Genomic DNA, 19,443 nt, shown 5'->3' with positions numbered 1-19,443 from the left:
AAGAAAAATAGATAGCTTCCCAGAAGAAACAAATGATAATTTTTCATAATATAGCTATGCATATAGATACTCTAATAAATATATTAGCTTCCTCATCTTCCCACACAAATTTAATAAAAGTAATGACACCTAGGGCATGTATTAAAGTTTTATTGTTCTAAACATTAAAATGGAAAATATAAAGGCTTATTTTTCATGTACATTAGAACTTAACCCACCCCTTCCTAAAAACAATTACTTCTAAAGAAGAGTCTCCACCATAAATAAATCTGTCTTCCACAAATGCAACAATCCATCCAAAAACTAATAACTACCCAGCCAGAGTCAAGCAGGCGCAGCAAAGCATGTTGGGCATTATGACTGACCCACCAGATGATAAATTACTCTCCATTCCTCACCTCAGCTTTCTGGTCCAGAACAACGTCTCCACTGAGGAGAAAGGTGACGAGGGGTACGTGCCCATTCTGGGTTGCTATTTGCAAAGCAGTAATGTTGTTCTAAGAGAAAAACAGAAGGTTGGGGGAGGGGAAAGAGCTTTCAGGTTAGAATCATAGCTTTGAGTATGTCAAAGATCTGTAGTTTCAGTTGCGGATGGAAGCTTCACACCTTATTAAGGGTCACAATCATGGCTAACTTTGGACAGTGCCTCAAGGCTGCAGACTGTTTTATTCTATGGACTGAGGTTCAGGGGCCAAGAAAAAATAAATTACAACCATGTGACTAGCCTTTTGATGATTCACACCTCGAAATTTAAGGGAAATCCATTGGTGGGCCCAAACAGCAGGGCTTCCCCTTGGGCATGACCCACCAAACTGGCATTTTTCGGGCATGGCCTCAAGAATCCAAGGTCATGTCCATGCCAGATAACCTATAGCAGCAATAAGTTAGTGGAAAATTCAGACTGATTCTAATTATTTGTACAGTAGATATTTCCGGCTGTCCACCATTCGTAGAGTGATGGCACAAATGATGGCATTTTCCCCAAGGTGCCAATGAAGTAGAAGCACAGTTTCCATTCTCCCAGGAATAGGAAATGAACGTTTGAATTTATTTCCCACTGGTCCCCACACAAGTCCCCTTCACTTCAGCCAAATTTAACTGATTCACCTTGAACTCTGTAGCCCCTAAAAAATACACTTCCTAGTCCTCTTCTGGGCAGTGAGGTGGCTCAGTAGACAGCATAAGGCCTGACGTCAGGAAGACCTAAGTTCAACTCTTGCCTCAGACATTCAGTAGCTATATGACCATAGGCAAGTCACTTCACCCTGTTTGCCTCAGTTTCCTAATCTATAAAAGGAGCTGAAGAAGGAAGCGGCAAACAACTTCAGTATCTTTGCCTAGAAAACTCAAATGGGGTAATGAAGAGCCAGAAGCTATTGAAACAGCTGAACAACAAAGTCCTCTTCTAAATTCCACCCATTCTTCAAGATCCAGGTCAAAATCTGCTTCCTCCTTTTAGCCCAGTCAAAAGTGAATTCTCTTCTGAGCTCCCACAGGCGTTATCGTCTGTGCCATTTATAGTCAAACGCCATATCTAGGGGACCTCTCCAGCCTATCGGTTTAGTCACTGAGCTCACTTCCTGCTCACTCAGGTCCTCTCCACCCCAATAGTAGCTTGCTTTTCTGACCCTCCTCTCCCTCCTCCCCCCACCCCATAATGTTTTGTCTTCCCCTCTAAGAATACAAACTCCTTGAGAGAAGGGACTGTTTTGTTTTCTTGGGTTTTGTATCCCCACCATTTATATCTTGCCACTGGGTCCAAATGGCTCTGGAGGAAAAAGTGAGGCTGATGACTTTGCATAGCCCTCCCTCACAAAAATCTAATTCATTTGCAAGTCCTGGCTTCATCTTCCTGAAGTCTCAAGAAAGACAAACAACAAATTAGTATTGTATCTGGTACGTAGAAAGTGCTTAATAAGTATTTTCTCTATGTATCAATCTTTTCCTCCCTTCTTATTCTCTCTGGAGGCAGAAGGTTCTGTAAAACTTGGACTCAGTCAAAGGGCCACACTTGAGGACCTAGAGGGCCATATGTGGCCTCGAGGCTGCAGGTTCCCCACTCCTAGAACTCATAAACCCCTTTTAAAGGTAGTTTCCAATAATGTCTGAGAAACACATGACTAAGCCTTGTTTTGCTTCCTCAGATGTTTTTCAAGGAACTTAGTGCTTGGTTACTGGAAATGTTACTGGTTGATATAGTTCATACGGCCGAATTTGAGTGATTTGCACAATCTCCTTCCCTGCCAGGATACTATTTCTATCAATAAGTTTCTTGCTCCTTACCCCTTCTTACATCAGTGAGCACAGCCAAGAGCATTCAGTGAGCCTTGAGGCTCCATTTGTAATGAAGAGAGGATACAGTCCTCAGTTTTATACAGAGCTCTCTGGAGCTAACAGTCTTTGCTTCCATTCTTTCTAGTATACACAGGTGATATGACATAGTACAGCCACTCTCAGACTTAGTCCCCATATAGCATAATCTGAAGGCTGGGGAACCTGTGACCTTAAGGCCACAGGTGGCCTTCTAGATCCTTAAGGGTGGCCTTTTGACTGAATCCAAATTTTATTCTGTAGAGGATCTCGAAGGCCACAAGTCAGAACCCCACCCCTAAAGCAAAAAGGCAAAAAACAAAAACCCAGATTTGTCCCCTTGTGCCCACCAGACCCCCAGCATTTGACCTATTGACATAAACCTAAGGAGCCCTAAGGCCTTGCCTTCCACTCCATCTCTGAACCCTTAGCATTTTTAGATCTCTCTACCCTCTCGTCAGCTGAACGTTGATGTATTGTTATGTTTCATTTATGCAATGTTAATGTAAGGTTAATGGTGTGTGTGGGGGTGGGGATGCTAAAGGTCTTCTCTGCCCATTAATAGGCCTCAATACCTTTGGTTAATTTCTTTTGAGGCACTAGGTCAGAAGGTCTTTACTTTGGGGCTTACTCACTGGAAGTGTTTGTTTTATGAGAAACTCTGGGCAGCTGCTAAGGAGCCCCCAACTTTGAAAACCCAGATGTTGGTGCTTCTCTCTCTGGTAACTATGTATCTATGTAATGGCCAGATAGTTGGATCTGTCTGTTGATCTGTGATGTATGTGTTGTCTATGATCCAACAGTTGGAAGCCCTGCCTGTTGGTCTTTATTTCCATCTTTCTATTTTCTCTGAAGTTCAAGGTGCTGACTTTTTCCCCTAAACTAGGTGAATGATCAATATGTTTGATTTAAGTGATTGTTGACCCCTCAAAATGTGCTTTTCTTTAGAAAAACAGATTTAAGAACTTGTACAGCAGGCCCTCCTGTGTATGCCAGGGTCTTTGCTGTTACAATTGTCTCTGTCAGTTAGAGGGTGGATTCCCCAAGAGCATGGATAGCCTCACATTTTTCTATTTACATCTCCAATGGTTAGCACATAGTAGAAGCTTAATAAATGCTTTCTTAATTCATTCTTACATTCTCTATCCTTCTACAAAAAAAAACAAACTTCTCCCAAGCGAACGGTAGAGTAGATACTGATGGAGAATATGAGAGAGAACTCCAAACAAAAGCACAGATGGTGTCTTAGCTGTCCGTCCTATGAAAGGACAGTCCCTAGACTTTCTCTTGTCCACAGACAACATGGGAAGCACCTCTAACAGAGGTCCCTGGTAAGGGATACTTACATTATTTGGAATGTTGACGTCACTCCCTGCATCCAATAACAATTTGCTGCATTCTTTGTGGCCTCCTGCAACAGCCAGAAAGAATGGTGTTTCTCCATCCTGCAACAATAAACAAGCGTGACAAGAAATCCTCTCTCCCAGTCTCAATGATCCAATTCCAGCACTCAGATTCTTTCAAACTTATGATGCTAATGAATGAGTTTAGCTTCTAAGAATTTCAAAGGATTCATTTTATCGTATTTACTTATGCATTCTCCTCTCCCCCTCTCTAAAATCCCATCTCTCAGAATTTGGAGGTGGAAATGTGGGATTATTTTTCACAAAATTCCCCTCCTAGGGCTTGCTTAGCTGCTCAGCCACCAGAGAAGTTCTTGGGAAAATGTGAGAAAATAATCCTCAAGGAATGAATGATTCTAGAATTTAGCTATTGTTTTTTGTGGAGGTTTTTTTTTTATTTTGGTAAATAGTATTTTATCTTTTCCAATTATATAAAGACAATTTGAAACTCAAAATCTTATAAAAAACGAATGGTGAACATTTTTTCTCCCATTTCTCCTCCCCAAGATGGCAAGCAATCTGACATAGGTAATACACGTGCCATCATGTAAACTTATTTCCCCATTAGTCATGTGAAAGAAACAGAACAAAAGGCAAAAGCCACAAGAAACAAACAAACTAAAAACCAAATAAGTCTGCTTAGATCTGCAGTCGGACTCCATAGTCCTTTCTCTGGATGTGGACAACATTTTCCATGAGTTTTTGGGAATTGTCTTGGATTGTTGTATTGCTAAGAAGAGCTCGAATGTAGCTATTGTTAAAATAGATCCATCGATAGATCTATATATGCACACATACACCCGTGTATGTGTGCGCGTGTATGTGTGCATGTGCCGAAGCAATATAAATGATGTTCAAGGCTACAATCCCTAGTTTATCTCTGTTTATACTAGGAAGAAATGTGCTCTTATTCTTTGTCCCATTTTAGCAGTAGAATGTGTTAAAAATGTAGGCTTTTTGAAGACTTACTATTCTGGGAGGGTGTGTATGTGTATTTCTAGTGCCTAGAACAGTGCCAGCACAGACTTGGCACTTGGAAAGTAAGTTAGCAATTGTAAATTAGCAAAGAAAGGAAGTGAGAATTAAACATAGTGCTTTGGATGCCAATAGAACATTTCAGGTTTGTTGAATGCCAGAAAAGAATGCTGGATCGGGAGTCCAAGGGACCAGAGTTTGAATGCCAGCTCTTTCATTTATTGCTGTGTACCCTTTTTCAAGTGACTTAACGTCCCTGTGCCTTGAGTTGACAATCTGAGACAAGAAAGGATTAGACTAAATGACCATCTAGGTCTTCAAACATACCAAGAAATACAGCCTGAAGACTCCTAGCCAGAGGTCACACTAACCATAGTCTTCCTCTAGAATAGTCTTCTCTAAACTTCTTTGCCAGTAAAAAAAATTGAACACCCCCCATATATGCATATTTACTTATAAGTAAATGTACATATGGGTCAGCTAGATGACACAATGGATAGAGTACACAGATATGGAGTGAGGAAGACTGATCTTTCTCAGTTCAAATCTGACCTCAGATACTTACTAGCTGTGTGACCCTGGGCATGTCACTTAATTCTGTTTGCCTCAGTTTCTTCTTCTATAAAATGAGCTGGAGAAAGAAATGGCAAATGACTCCAGTACCTTTGCCAAGAAAAACCCAAATTGGGTTATAAGGAGTCAGACACAACTGAAACAACTGAACAACAACAAATGTACGTATACTTTTATACTAATAATTATAAAACATTTTACATTGTACAACTTACAACAAAACATATGTATGCTATGCATTATAAAAATACAGCCCCCAAAAAAACATTCTTAAAGGATGAGATAAAGATGGAATATTGCCTAGTCCTAGCAGTAACAGGGATACTGGGGTTTACTGAGCAGTGGGTGACACGGTCATCATCACTGTTTTTTCTCATTCCAGTCATGTCTGACCCTCTGTGACCCGATCTGGGGTTTTCTTGGCAAAGATACTGGAGCAGTTTGCCATTTCTTTCTCTAGTTCATTTCACTGATGAGGAAACTGAGGCAAACAGGGTTCAGTGACCTGTAAGTGTCTGAGGTCAGATTTGAACTCATGATGATGAGTCTTGCTGACTTCAGGCCCAGCCCTGTATCTACTGAATCCACTTAGGACAATCACTTTGGCAGCAGTCTAGGGGTTGAATTGGAAAGATTTGAGGGAGGGAAATCAACTAGAAGATGATTGTTAATAATTCAGGCCAAAGGTAAAGAGGCCCAGAATTAGAGGAGTGGCAGCGTGATTAGAGAAGGAAGGACCAATGCAGAAATGTGAAGGAAGAAACGACAAGATGTGACTACTGATGGAGAGTGAGGTTATAAAGGGGAATGACAGAAAGGATTGGTGGTGTCCTTTGACAGTGACAGAGAAGAAAAGGGGTGGTCGGTAATGCAGATAGCGTCCCGTCCTGCTTATACCTTACAAGTCACTCAGAATCTTCAAAACAAACAGGGAAAGGGCAAGACTCTTACTCACCAGCTACTCCCCTGAGTCACAGGGTCAACGCAGGGGCACAGATTCAGCTGAAGTGATCTAGGGGAAGAGGTGTGGGTATACCACTGGGAAAGGAAGAAAGGAATTTTCCCATTAGCACCTGCATAACTACTTGCATGGGCATTCAGGGGCAGTTAGGTTATGACTGCCTGGAAGGGCCCACACCCAGAACAGGAGGGGCAGGAAGCTGACATAGCCTCTGGAGGATACTGAGTGGGAAACGTTGGTTGATAAGAGTGAAGGGAGTGGTGTTAGAGACAAGCCTTGTGATTGGCTATTACAAGGAAAATGGGGTGTGACCTCTACCCTTTGGGGGTCCTTCCATGGTTCCCTTGGGTCCAGGGTCCTCAATGTGGAGACCATAATATAGAAGGCTTTCATAGACATTAATCTATCTCTGCTCAGGCAATCTGTTAAATTAAGAAAACAGCTATTTTAAAGGGCCTTCCAAGAGCCCAGGAGTGAATCAGAATTGCTGGTTTTGTGCAGGAGAACAATGTTGCTCTTGTATAACTTATTTTGCCATCAGCGGCAATTATGGCCCCTTAGACTTTATGAGTTTTCTCTAGCATCCTACAAGGAGCTGAAATCCTGCTGTGTACATTTCAAACAGAAGTCTTAAACTGAAACTTGGGTAAAGCTATTAAGTATTCACAATTAAACGGTTGAGAATCATGCTCACCCTTAACCCTACCTCACATAATATTGTACTTATACCTCTCTTGTGTACTTATGAGTTATTTTTCATTATAATTATCTGTGAACACATTATACTAGAATGGGAACTTCCTGAGGACAGGGAAAATATTAGCTAAATTTTATATTTCCCCCAGATACTAGCCCAGTTCTTTCCACAGAACTTTAATCATTAATTAACGTTTATCATTTGTTGAATGCAATTTAATTATGCAGTTATCTGATTTCTTGAAGGTAACTTGGTGACTCAGTGGATGGGGAAGGGGGGTGTGGTGCTGGAGTCAGGAAGACCTGGGTTCAAATTCATCCTCAGACACTTACTAGCTGTGTGACCCTGGGCAAGTCACTTCATCCTGTTTTCCTTAACCCACTGGAGAAGGAAATGGCAAACCACTCCAGCTTTCTTTGTTAAGAAAACCCAATGGATGGTATTGGCATGCTATGGTAAATGGGGTCGCAAAGAGTCAGATATGACTGAATGAAGGAACAGCAAGAAAGTCTGATTTCTTTAACTATTTTTAAACGCTGATCTTTCCTGATAGTTACTCCAGGAATAAATGGTCTCCAGTTCTAAGAGTCACAATAAACACATATTCTATCAGATTTAAAGGATTGCCTATCCCACTTCAATTCCCACCCTTGAAATTTTGCCCAGAATTAATTCCTCCATCCTCCCCATTTTATCCACACAAGCCAAAGCAGAGCAAGTAGGGAAGACGCAAACCAAAAACCTGAGAACTCATTTATTCGCTCAATAAACCCTTATTTTGGACCTAGGACTCTCTGCAGCACTGTGCTAAGTACTGGGTGAGATGCAAAGTTTAGAAAAGACTTTGTCCCTTCATTCACACAGTCTAACAGAGGGATAAGATGAAAATAACAGATAACTATAATACAAGTATTACATGATAAGTGCTTTGGAAAGCTACAAAGCAGTTTTCGAAAAACACTGCCCTCTGCTACCAGCTAGACAGACTAATGTACATTCTAGAACTAAGATGAGTCTTGCCCCTCAATAACAGATAGACAAGTCAAGGCAGTTGGTTCACTCAAAAAGACAGGTGGATCTGCACAGCCCCAGAGACAGTTACCATGATTTCTTATTTATACAATAACCAAGTACTTATTAAATGTCTACATGTACCAGACATTTGTGTACACACACACACACACACACACACACACACACACACACACACACACTCTATAAGGCACTACGGCAGAGTGAAAAGGAGCTGGCCTTTGAATCAGGACGGACTCTGTTGAAATCTTGCCTATAACACACCCTCACACTCTGACTATTAACCTGGGCAAATTACTTAACTGCTTAGTAACGTTTGGTAACTATTTAAGACTCTTTAAGTCTCAGAGAATGCCTTAACCATTTTTTTATCATAAATCCTTCAGAAGTGTCTTGGAACAGTATTGACTAGAACAGCTAAGTCATTCAAGTTGATTATCACACAATATTGCTGTTACAATATACGATGTTCTCCTTGATCGGCTCATTTCACTTTGCAACAGTTCCTGTGAGTCCAGGTTTTTCGGAGAGCAACCTGCTCGTCATTTCTTATAGCACAATAGTATTCCAGCACAATCATATAAAATAACTTATTTAACCATTCCTCAACTATTGGACTTCCCCTCAATTTCTAGTTTTTTGCCACCACAAATAGAGCTGCTATAAATATTTTTAGAAGATATAAGTTCTTTTCCTTTTTCTTATAACATAGTTTAAGATCTAGTAGTACTAAGCCTCCTTCCTTTACTTTCCCCTTCCCCCATTAATTCCTTTGATATGCTTGACCTTTTGTTCTTCCAAATGAAATTTTTGTATTATTTTTTCTAGCTCAATAAAATATTTTTTGGGGTAACTTAATTGGGAAGGCATTGAATAAGTACATTACTTAAGGTAGAATTATCATTTTTAGTATATTGGCTCTGCCCACCCATGAACAACTAATATTTCTTTAGTTATTTAAATCTGACTTTATTTGTATAAAATTGTTTTATAATTATGTTCCTGTAGTTCCAGAGGAGTTTATATTTGATCCTAGAGGCAATTGTGATCCATTGGAGTTTAATGAGTAAGGGAATGATATGGTCAAGCTTGTACTTTAGGACTATTATTTTGGTAGATGTAGTAGCTTGAATTAGGACAGAGAAGGCAGGGAAACAAATTAAGAGTCTGTTACATAAGGTTGCTGTTTTAAATTTATTTGTTTAAGACTGGCTTTCCTAATTCTACCTGGCTTGGAGATACATGGGCTACTCATGGCCAAGGTCCCCCCTGATCAGCACAGGAGCTTTGACTTACTCTGTTTTCTAACCTGGTGGCCCCCATTCCTGGGAGGTCATGGTAATATTACTAACTTAGTGCAGATCTCCAGAGAGATTGGCAACATGCCGGTGAACCACTCTACCCACCTCTATTGAAATAATTCTGGCAAAAAGCAATGAGGGCCTGCATTAGAGTAGTGACTGTGTGAGTACAGAGAAGAGGACAGATCAGAGATGATGGTGAGGAGGAAATGAAAAGATCTGGCAGCTATTTTGGATATGTGAGTGAGAGAGAATGAGGAGCAGAGGTTAAGACCCAAGTTTTGATGAAAGGGGATTAAGCTAAAAATAGGCTCAAAGTCAATCAGATTAAATAAAGTTTCCCTGAGGGTTTCCATCATCACTCAAGGGATCATGGACATAAACAGATGTTAGTGATACAGAGCTGGGAAATTGTCATGCAATAACAATAAAGAAAAAGTAGAATTTACTAAGCTCTTTGTTACATCATTATAATTTGTACAGCTAGAGAGGGGGTTGTTTCCTTCTTTTTGGAATCTTTCCTTGACAGTCATTGCTGTATGTCTTTGATGTCATCACCCTCCTCCCCTCTATGGCTAGGAAATGCACTTACCTCATTAGGCTCATTTATTTCTTGCCACTGGGTTATCAGCACCTCTACAACACTGATGTGACCATGCTTTGCCGCTAGGTGCAAAGCCGTATTCCCCTCCTACAATTAGGAACAAGAGAGGTAGAATCCCCAAAGAAAAACAAGCACGTCCAGTATCTGAAAAGCATCGATATACTGGATTTTCTAAAAGTTTTGAATTTGATTTCATTTGTGATCATTTGTAGTCATTTCCACACATAACCGCCAATCACTTTTTTTTTTTTTGGTGATATTGACCAGTCAGGTGGCCTAAAATTTACAACGGAAAGGAGAAGTAACCAAAGAGGGCTTGTTATGGATAATTCAAGCAGAATAGAAAAGTCACTATGTCACTCAACAGCATCTTTGGCTTGAAGCCTTTTCTGGTCTTCCCAATGGCTAGTGAACTTTACATTTATGCTGTATGTATTTCATAGGTATTTGTTCTCTCCTTTATTAGAATGTACGTTCATTGTAGGTAGGAATTATTTCATTTTTTGCATTCGTATCTGTATCTAGGGCAGCAAGATGGTGCAGTAGATAGATCACTGGATTGGAAATCAGGAAGACTCATCTTCCCCAATTCAAAGCTCAGACACTTACTAGTTGTGTGACCCTGGGCAAGTCACTTAACCATATTTGCCTCAGTTTCCTCATCTATAAAATGAGCTGGAGAAGAAAATGGCAAACTACTCCAATATCTTTGCCAAGAAAACCCCAAATGAGGTCATGAAGAGTCAGACACAACAGAACAACAACTTGCACATAGTAGGTACTTGATAAATTCTTGTTGGTTGACTAAGTTTAGAGAATTTTGCAGAATTTTGTCAAAATTTTAAAATCTCTACCTTATTTTCTGGGTGCTTTTCCCACTACTTAATAACTTGAAAAAAATAAAGGCAAAACCATATGAAGGCATTTACAAAAAATATTTTAGCATTGTAGAATCTTAAAAATGGAAGGGATATTGGAAGTCCAATCTCTCACTAATCCAGTAGTCCTTTATAGCTTTATAGCTGTCCTTTAGTTATATGAAACCAGCCCTTATTAGACTTTTAGAGCTAGTAGTAACACTACCAGTAATGAGGCCAGTTTGGCCAAGTGATAGAGCACATCCAGGGGGTTACACCACACTGCCATCCTGTAGCCCTTTCCTAAATAATGTTAAAGGGCTGTTCATTGCTGATTGCCACTGCCCTACCCCAATGATTAAATGAGTTCCATCAAAGTTATGGAAAAAGTTAAATTCACCTTGTCTTTTTCTGAAGTGAACAGGTTGAGCATGATGAGCTTTTCTATCATTTCAACATGTCCCTTTTCAGCAGCCAGAAGAAATGGCTTTCTTCCTTTCTGAAAAGTAACCATAAGACTCCATGTTTTAATTACATCTCTCAAATGCTTTAATAACAGTTAACATTTATATAGCATTTAATATGTATGAAGCACTGCATTAAGCACTTTACAATTATTATCCCATTTGGTCGTCATGACAACCTTGGGAGGTAGGTACTGTTATTCTCTCCACTTTAGAGATGAGGAAACTGAGGCAAATGGGGTTAAGTGACTTGCCCAGAGTTACACATCTAGTAGGTGTCTGAGGCCAGATTTGAACTCAGATCTTCCTGACTCCAGACTCAACATTCTATCCATTGTAACGCCTTGCTGCCTTGTCACTACTTTCCATGTCACTCCAGACAGGGCCTGGTGCCAACTGGACCCAAGAAAGTAATTTTCCTCAGAAAAGGGTTGAGAAAGATTGTTTTTTTTCCTTCGTAGTATTTTTTTTTCTAATTATGTGTAAAAATAGTTTTCAACATTCATTTTTGTAAGATTTTGAATTCCACATTTTTCTCTCTCCCTCTTTTCTCTACCCTCCTCCCCAAGGCAGCAGGCAGTCTGATGTAGGTTACACATGTCCAATCATGTTAAACATATTTCCACATCAGTCATGTCATGAAAGAAGAACCAGAACAAAAGGGAAAAACCATGAGAAAGAAAAAACAAAAAAGTGAAAATAGTATCCTTCCATCTGCATTCTTTCTCTATCACTCTTTCTCTAGATGTGGTTAGCATTTTCCATCATGAATCTTTTGAAATTGTCTTGCATCATTGTATCTCTGAGAAGAGCTAAGTCTATCATGGTGGATCACGGCACAATGTTCTCCTGGTTCTGCTCACTCCACAGCTGAGGACGATTCTTGAAAGGGGCTCACTAGATCCTCAGTATTTCAAACCCCCCAAAGGGACTTTTTTCTTTTCTCTTGTTTTTGTTGTAGTCTTCAGATTCTCAGGTCTTAGTAGGGTGCCTGGCACATAGTAGGCTGTTTTAGAAGCAACATTTCCCAGGGCCTTGCCAGTAAGTTGGGCTGGTTTATCCTAAAACTCTACCCTACATAGTATAAGCCAGTTTTTCCTTAAAAGGGATTTTAGCTATCCTCCAGATTTAATTGGCTCCAAGACTAAAGTTTCTTCTTCACCTGAGGACCAAAGGGCCAGGACACAAATTGCTGAGGCTTCTGACTGGCAGACCAGCACTATGACCAACACTAGCACAGGGAAGCTGTGCTCAGCTGAATTAATGTTGCCCACTCATTGATTAACCTTGCCCTATTTTAAATGTACTTCGCTTGCTATGGCTAAGAAAATTTGTTTTTACTAAAAGTTTCACGAGTGCCTCACTTCATTCCATTCTTGAACTTGAGATACTGGACGGACTTGGTCAAGACTGAACTACTGCATCAGCATTTATTTAATAAATGCTTATGGGATGAATGAATACAGCCTCTCTCACCTCTCAGCCTTACCATGGTACCAAATTGTAGGCTTTGCCATCAGCTTTATGGGGATCGACAAAGGGCAAAGGCTCAGTTTCTAACACGTGGCACATGGTAGACACTGAAATGCTTATCAGTTGATTTTCATGGAGGTGATGGTATACCCAACTATTGCTACATCATAAGGTTTTCCCTTCCCTTCCTCCAAGAGACCTGCTATGCCACACCTACATTAAGACAAAATAGGACAAAATTAGCATGTAATTACATTGTGTGTAGATACTTATACACATCCACAGTATTTCTCTCAATAGAATTCAAGCTTCTTGAGGCCAAGAAATGTTTCATTTTTGTCACTGTCCTTACACCGGCATGGCAGATCAACCAGCAATCCTGGCTGATTGATTGGTTGGACTTAGAGCTGGAAGACCTGAATTTGAGTCTTATAAACCAATTATTTCACCTTTCTGATCCTCAAGTTTCCTCATCTCTATCTAGCAGGGATGACAATATGCTCCTAATTGTGAATAGAGTAAAAGGTAAAAGTTAATGAGCAGGAGTATGAATTCCTCCCTCCCCTTGAGATGACAGTACTTATTCCCAGGTCCTCCCTTTAAGGGAGATTAATCCTTTTAAACCTGCCAGTGGAAGTACTGAATAAAAAGGGGAAAACATCTGAAGTTACCACTGAGAGCCTCCTCCGAGGGGCTTGATTCATATATGTCTTAATATTAGTCCCAATCTACCCATTCAACTCTGCATTGGGGGAGCTATAAAAATATGAGTCAGTCAGATCTCTTTTATATACCTGGAAAGGTCTGAAGATGAGTTCATCCTATCTTCTGATTGACCTATTTGGGACAAGTCATTCTCTGTATATACAGAACCATGACTTGCAGTACAGTACTTCAGAAGCATCTAACATAGACTACTAGTACCTAATCAGTAAGAGTTAGTTAAATTATGAAGCCTTCCGTGTCTTAAGGTCTTTGCCCACCTTCATGCCCTTCATGAAGGTCATTCTCAACCCCTACTACTATCCAAGAACAAGCTTCATCATGCTTACAAAAATTCCCAGTGATAGTTCTGGATGTTGGAATATCAGCTTACTGACATTTCCAACAGATTTTAAAAATAACATAAATCTGCTTATTACCACAAAGTAAAATAGAGAAGTAAGGAAACTATCCAGTCAATATAGGCCACAAAAAGGTTTTGCTGAGTGTGGGTTTGTTTGTTTTTTAATGCAGGATTTTCTGGTCACAGTAATAGCCCTGACTCTCCCTTGGACCCCTTTGAGGCAGCAAAAATTACATCAGCAAAGCTGAGAGAACCTCTGAAAATGCTTTTCAAACTCAAGGGATTAAAGAAAGGTTAGAGTTCATTCCTGGGGGTTGGAGAAGATGGGGTCAATTTAAAGAGAAAACATTTACAAATTGATCGAGCAATCTATAACCACAACCATAGTAAGAATAGAAAAAAGCATATATTATTTAGTAAGGGGTAGTGGGAGGAGAGGAGAGGAGAGGAAGGAAGGAGGAAGGAAGGAAAGCCTCTTTATAGTAGGTTCTGGAAGCTGAAACTTTGAATTTTTCTCCTCTAGATTGACTAAATCATTCACTCTTCATTGTTTTCCAATAACTAAAGCAAAAAATGGGGTAGTGGGGAAACCATTAAAAATAAAAATGGCATATAAGTGAGTGACTATGGGGAGAAATTCAAGAAAGTTTTGCCGTGTGCTTTATTTTTCCTTTATCAAAAAAATGAGAAAAAGGTGAGGTTTGGATTCAGTCAAAGGGTCATACTTGAGGACCTAGAGGGCTATATGTGGCCTCAAGGCCAAAGGTTCCCCACCCCACGAAGAATCATCCTCCTTACTCTGCTTATTGCAATAAGGAGATAGCTCATGGGATCCCTCTTTTATTTGGCGTAGAGGAAAGCACTAGCGTGGGAGTCAGACAATCCGGGTCCTTGTCCCAACTCTAGCTGTGTAACCTTGGATGAGGAACCTAACATCTCCAGGCCTCAGTTCCCCTATCTGGAAAGTGAGGGAAATTGCCTGTGTGATACCTAAAATGATTTCTAGCATGATATGGGGAAGAGTCCCAGATTTTGTTGGCAGATATGGATTCAAAGAGAGTTTGAAGGCTGGTTAGTCCTGTTTTCCAGAGCTAAGGCCAGGCAAGCAAGCTATGCCCTGAGCTTGGCATAACAACAAGCCTTTGCACTCAGCCTCTCAGCCATAGCAAAATCCCAGAACAGTTTCTGGTTGTGAAGCCCTGCTATGAATCAAACATGTCTCCTTGCTGTCACCTCTCATTGTCAGGGCTAGAGCTCGCAGCATAGCCATTGGTATAATTATTGGCATCTTGGGTGCCACCCACTGGGGTGGGGCTCTGACTCATGAGTTCTGGCTTGCAATCATTTCCCTCACTTTGAAATTAAACTTCTGTTTGATTGCTGACTCTCCTGTGCCTGCTTTGTTCTACCTTCCACCACTTACAGGTTAGAGATGGGTTCCATCTGGTTGACAGTCCAAACCCTTCTTTTACACATGGGATATCTGAAGCCCAGAGAAACAGTTTACTACAGAAGTGACTTTGGGCAAATGATTTCAGTTTTCTAGGTCTCAGGTTTTTTTAATCTGTAAAATAAGGGTGGTCCCTGCAAACGTTAAATCTATCACCCTAAATCTGACTCTTTATTCCCTTGCAGAAATGGAGGGCAGAACCTGTTCCTTGATCCGTTTTTGGCTTAGTGACCTGTTTGGTTTAATTCTATGGGTACATAGATAAGGGGATTTCATTATGTTTGGAAGTCTGAAGGTCTGAGATTTCCTGTTCAGGTTTGGTTTTTTCCTTTTAAAAAATACATTACAGGTCTGTGAACCATCAGAGCCAAAAACAATTGCGTAAACAGTCACTGTTACCGTTGAAATCCAAGCCAGTCACTTTCTTCTCACAGGAATTCCCAGATGTTTCAAACCTAAGCATTTCTATGAGCTGAATTTGTAGAGGGAGGCACCGTTCTATCCAACTAAGCTTTCTTCCCACAGTGCCTTATTTTCATTCTGATACCACCAGCTTTCTTCTGTACCACACTGAAGGATCCAAAATAGAAAGAACCACCACACAGCGAAAAGATAATTAGCTACAAAAACAAGCAGGAGATTTGCGGAAGAGGGGTGGGGTGAGGGAATGGGGGATCTGTGGAAGCGTTTTGCATATATTTGTACATTAGTATAGGCTGGGTTCAAAAACCAGAAGAAAACTTAGTCATCTAGGCCAGCCCCATCTTCCTACAGGTGAGGAAATCCAAGCCCAAGGTGAAATGACTTGCCCAAAGTGAGGTAGATGGAGCCCTAATACACAGAGTGTCAGACCCACAATCTGAAAGGCTCATCTTCCTGAACTCAAATCTGACCTGAAACACTAGATTGTAGCATAGGCAAGTCACTTAACCCTGTTGGCCTTGGTTTCCTCATCTGTAAAATGAGTTAGAGAAGGAAAAGGCAAATCACTCCGGTATCTTTGCCATGAAAACCCCCGATGGGTTCACAAAGAGTTGGACACAACTGAAAATGACTGAGTGTCACAGAGGAAGTAACAGAGCTGATATTTTAAATCCACTCCTTTAATTCCAAAACTAGACATGCATATGTGAGGGAGGTAGTAGAATGAGAGGGTGTGCGTGTATTTCAAACTAAGGGAAAGATGTCTGTAGCATAATACAATAACTTTAAAGTGTCATCAGGTCAACTACGATGAGACGCCCTTTGGGTCAGCTCTGCCCTTTCTGACTGGGGTTAAAGTGTTTGACTTAATTTACGTTGTTTGAAAAATGGAATCTGTAGTTACCCTCGCTTCACCAAGCTATCTGCCCTTCCTCCCTCTCCCCCGACTGAAATCTTTCTGGGCTTTAAATTACGTGCTGTTCCTAAGCTTTTAAAAATGTTCAAATCTCCTTCCACAATGTACACGTCACTAAACGTATTCAGCGTCTGTTCCAAGACGACTCTTCCGCAGACTCCGGAGGAGACTGCCTTCTCCCTGTAATGGACTTGAGTTCTAGACAATTTCACCCCATTTCCTGGGAAAATCCTCTGCTTAGATCGATCGCTATATTGACCGTTAGCCTCAGCTCCATAAAACAACTAACATTTCTTCTCAGAGACCTTTGCCCTCGTTATTTTCCCCCTCCACAAGGCTCCCTCCTCCAAGACCTCACACATCTTTCCTCTTTGGGGCCGGCTGAATCTCCCATTCTCTGAATCTGACCCAAGATTGTAAAGCCCTATAAACATTTGCCAATGCTCTGTGATTACATGGACATCCCCTCAGGCCCTCCCTTATGTCTTTCCTCAAATATTTTTTGCACATTTCTTTTTCTAGAACCAGCAGGGAGTTTGCACACTGATCCAGAATGTCTACACGTATTTAAACATTTGCTCCCTTTCTCTGCACTCCCTCCAGTAAAGCAACTGAGAATTACTGAATTGGGAGGGACCTCTAGACTGTCCCATCACTCCTTACCCATACCCAAACTCTCCAGCGGGGGAAGGTTCCTATTAAAGTGCTATTTATCTCCAGTATAATCTGTAGCATGGGGAGCTCCCTCTAGGCAAACACCTCTCTCTTTACCTTCCTAGTTCTGGGTAAATATCCTGCCTCCTATTATTTTCTGTTTACACTAGGATAGGGGTGAAGGTGACAGATCTCTTTCTATCTGATTAAGCTTATGAACAAAATGTTCCTGATTTCACAATCCCTTTTAAACTGAGCAAAGGCAAAACATCTATAATAAATTAACTGAAGACTGTACTCAAAGCAGCATTTGAGGTGCTCAAACTCAGCTCACAGACCTCAGATGCTAACTAATGAAAGCACAACCCCAGCTAGGAGAACGGGAACTAAACTACAGTGCTGCAAGCATCAGGCTGTATTCAGGGGCAGGCAATGCACCTCTGCCTTGGGTGGTACCATAGACGAAGGCTGGAAGACACCTCAGAAGGCATCGAGTCCAAGTGGAGAGTCTGCAACCTCGAGGTCACATGTGGCCTTCTATAGGTCCTGGGGTGCAGCCTTTTAACCAAGTCCAAGTTTTATGGAACAAATCCTTTTATTAAGGGGATTTGTTCTGCAAAGTTTGGATTCAGTCAAAGGGTACTTGAGGACCTAGTACTTGTGGCCATACTAGAGAGCCACATGTGGCTTAAAGGCTGCAGGTTCCCCATCCCTGATCTAGTCTAACCCATTCACTGTATATGTGTGCATATGTGTGTGTGTGTGTGTGTGTGTGTGTGTGTGGTATATACATACATATATATAGAGAGAGAGAGAGACAGACAGACAGACAGATATACAGACATACTTATGCATTTTAATGTTCATGAATTAAAAAATATTCTTAGGAGGGGTTTATACACTTCACTTGATTGCAAAGGAGTCAATGACACAGAAAAGGTTAAGAATCCCTGAGCTATCCCTTCTGGCCCCCTCAGACCTCCTGTGATGGACCCCAATCTATGGCTATACTACAGGGTCCTGTCCCTGGCAACCCTACCCTTCCTTAACCCCCAGTTCCCAGTCCCAGCTCTGCTAACACAGAGGTTTGGGTCCATTTGTGGCTATCCAACAGATTCTAGTTGTACAGAGAGCATGGTCAGGCCCATGGGAAGCTAAACACATACCTCATCCTGTTGATTTAGGTCTTCAAGATGTAGATCCTGAATAAGATACTCCACAATTCTCATGTTATTGTTCTGAGCTGCAAAATGAAGGATAGTCATCCCATCCTAAAGAAAGTCAAATTGAGGCAATGATTAGGGAGCAGAAGCTCCCAATATCATTATAGCACATGCTTATTATACAAGTTCTAGACCAGCTAGAACAAACATACCTGAGTCTTGGCTTTCTGATCAGCTCCAGCTTTCACTAACATGAGCATGATTTCTAGACCCCCAGACCAGGCTGCAAGGTGAAGGACAGTCAAGCCATGCTTCCAAAAAAAATCAACGAGAGACAGATATGAGCATTCTTTATTTCATGGTACCCCAACATGTTGCCATCTGACTCAGGCCAGCATGAATGAAATCCTGGATTGCTATTAGTTCAGACAGTGGAGGAATGCTTTTGGGAAAAGATGGAAAGGATCCCTTGCCAGGCTCACCAGGCTACCTACCAAGCTGCCACATAAGCCAGACCTGCTTCTCAGAATATATGTTGACTTTCTCTGACATTTGCTCCCTTTCATTTCCCCTTCAAGGCTTCTGGCCCTTGGTGGAAATTTTAACCAGATTTCATCTGTGTAGATTTAATAGGAAGGAATGGAGTGAATTGCCTCCAGGGCAGCCCTGACATGGGCTAATGCTCTACAGCTGAGGGAGCATCAGCTCTGGAATTCCAGGTGATTGAGTTCTTAATGGAAAGAGCCAATGTGCCTTCAAAGACTTAAAAATATCTCTAATGGATCAATGCTCAAGGGAAAACCATCTCCTAAACAGATCTTTGTCTAGTTATGTGTCTGGTTTTCCCCCCACTTCATAAAGGCATTCCTCCTATCTATCGATGACATTACCATTCTCTTGATTGAAAAGGCTTGAAATGCTCAGGTCTTTTAACTTCTTCTTTTGCATCTTCTTTCTTTAAGGCACCTCCTCTATTTGCTCCCTTTCTTTTGAGAAAATTGTGATTGAGATCTTTTATTTTGTGCATCATTGTCTTTGCCTGATATAGTTTCTCCCCCTACATTGAATCCACCTTTGTAATAAAGAGCTAAACAAAACTGACATAATGAGCACATTCACTA

General features: G+C 41.0%; 1 protein-coding gene across 3 annotated transcripts in view; it reads right to left on the bottom strand.

Moving 5' to 3' along the window:
- The window catches only part of ANKDD1B (ankyrin repeat and death domain containing 1B), a 73,385-nt gene that overhangs the window by 30,424 nt on the left and 23,518 nt on the right, over positions 1–19,443 (bottom strand). For all 3 annotated transcript variants that reach the window (XR_011966513.1, XM_072606374.1, XM_072606375.1), the window contains exons 4-9: positions 18,535–18,633; positions 18,326–18,430; positions 11,114–11,212; positions 9,845–9,943; positions 3,657–3,755; positions 399–497 (exon numbers count right to left, since the gene is read on the bottom strand). Coding sequence is in view for 2 of the 3 variants with exons in the window: in XM_072606374.1 (XP_072462475.1) it covers positions 399–497; positions 3,657–3,755; positions 9,845–9,943; positions 11,114–11,212; positions 18,326–18,430; positions 18,535–18,633 (600 nt within the window). In the remaining variant the exon portion in view is untranslated. The remainder of the gene's footprint in view (positions 1–398; positions 498–3,656; positions 3,756–9,844; positions 9,944–11,113; positions 11,213–18,325; positions 18,431–18,534; positions 18,634–19,443) is intronic.

Source organism: Notamacropus eugenii, chromosome 4, assembly GCF_028372415.1.
Source record: "Notamacropus eugenii isolate mMacEug1 chromosome 4, mMacEug1.pri_v2, whole genome shotgun sequence".
Classification (NCBI taxonomy): Eukaryota; Metazoa; Chordata; class Mammalia; order Diprotodontia; family Macropodidae; genus Notamacropus; species Notamacropus eugenii.
Note: the sequence above shows the minus strand (reverse complement) of the source record. Positions and strands in the feature narration are given on the sequence as shown.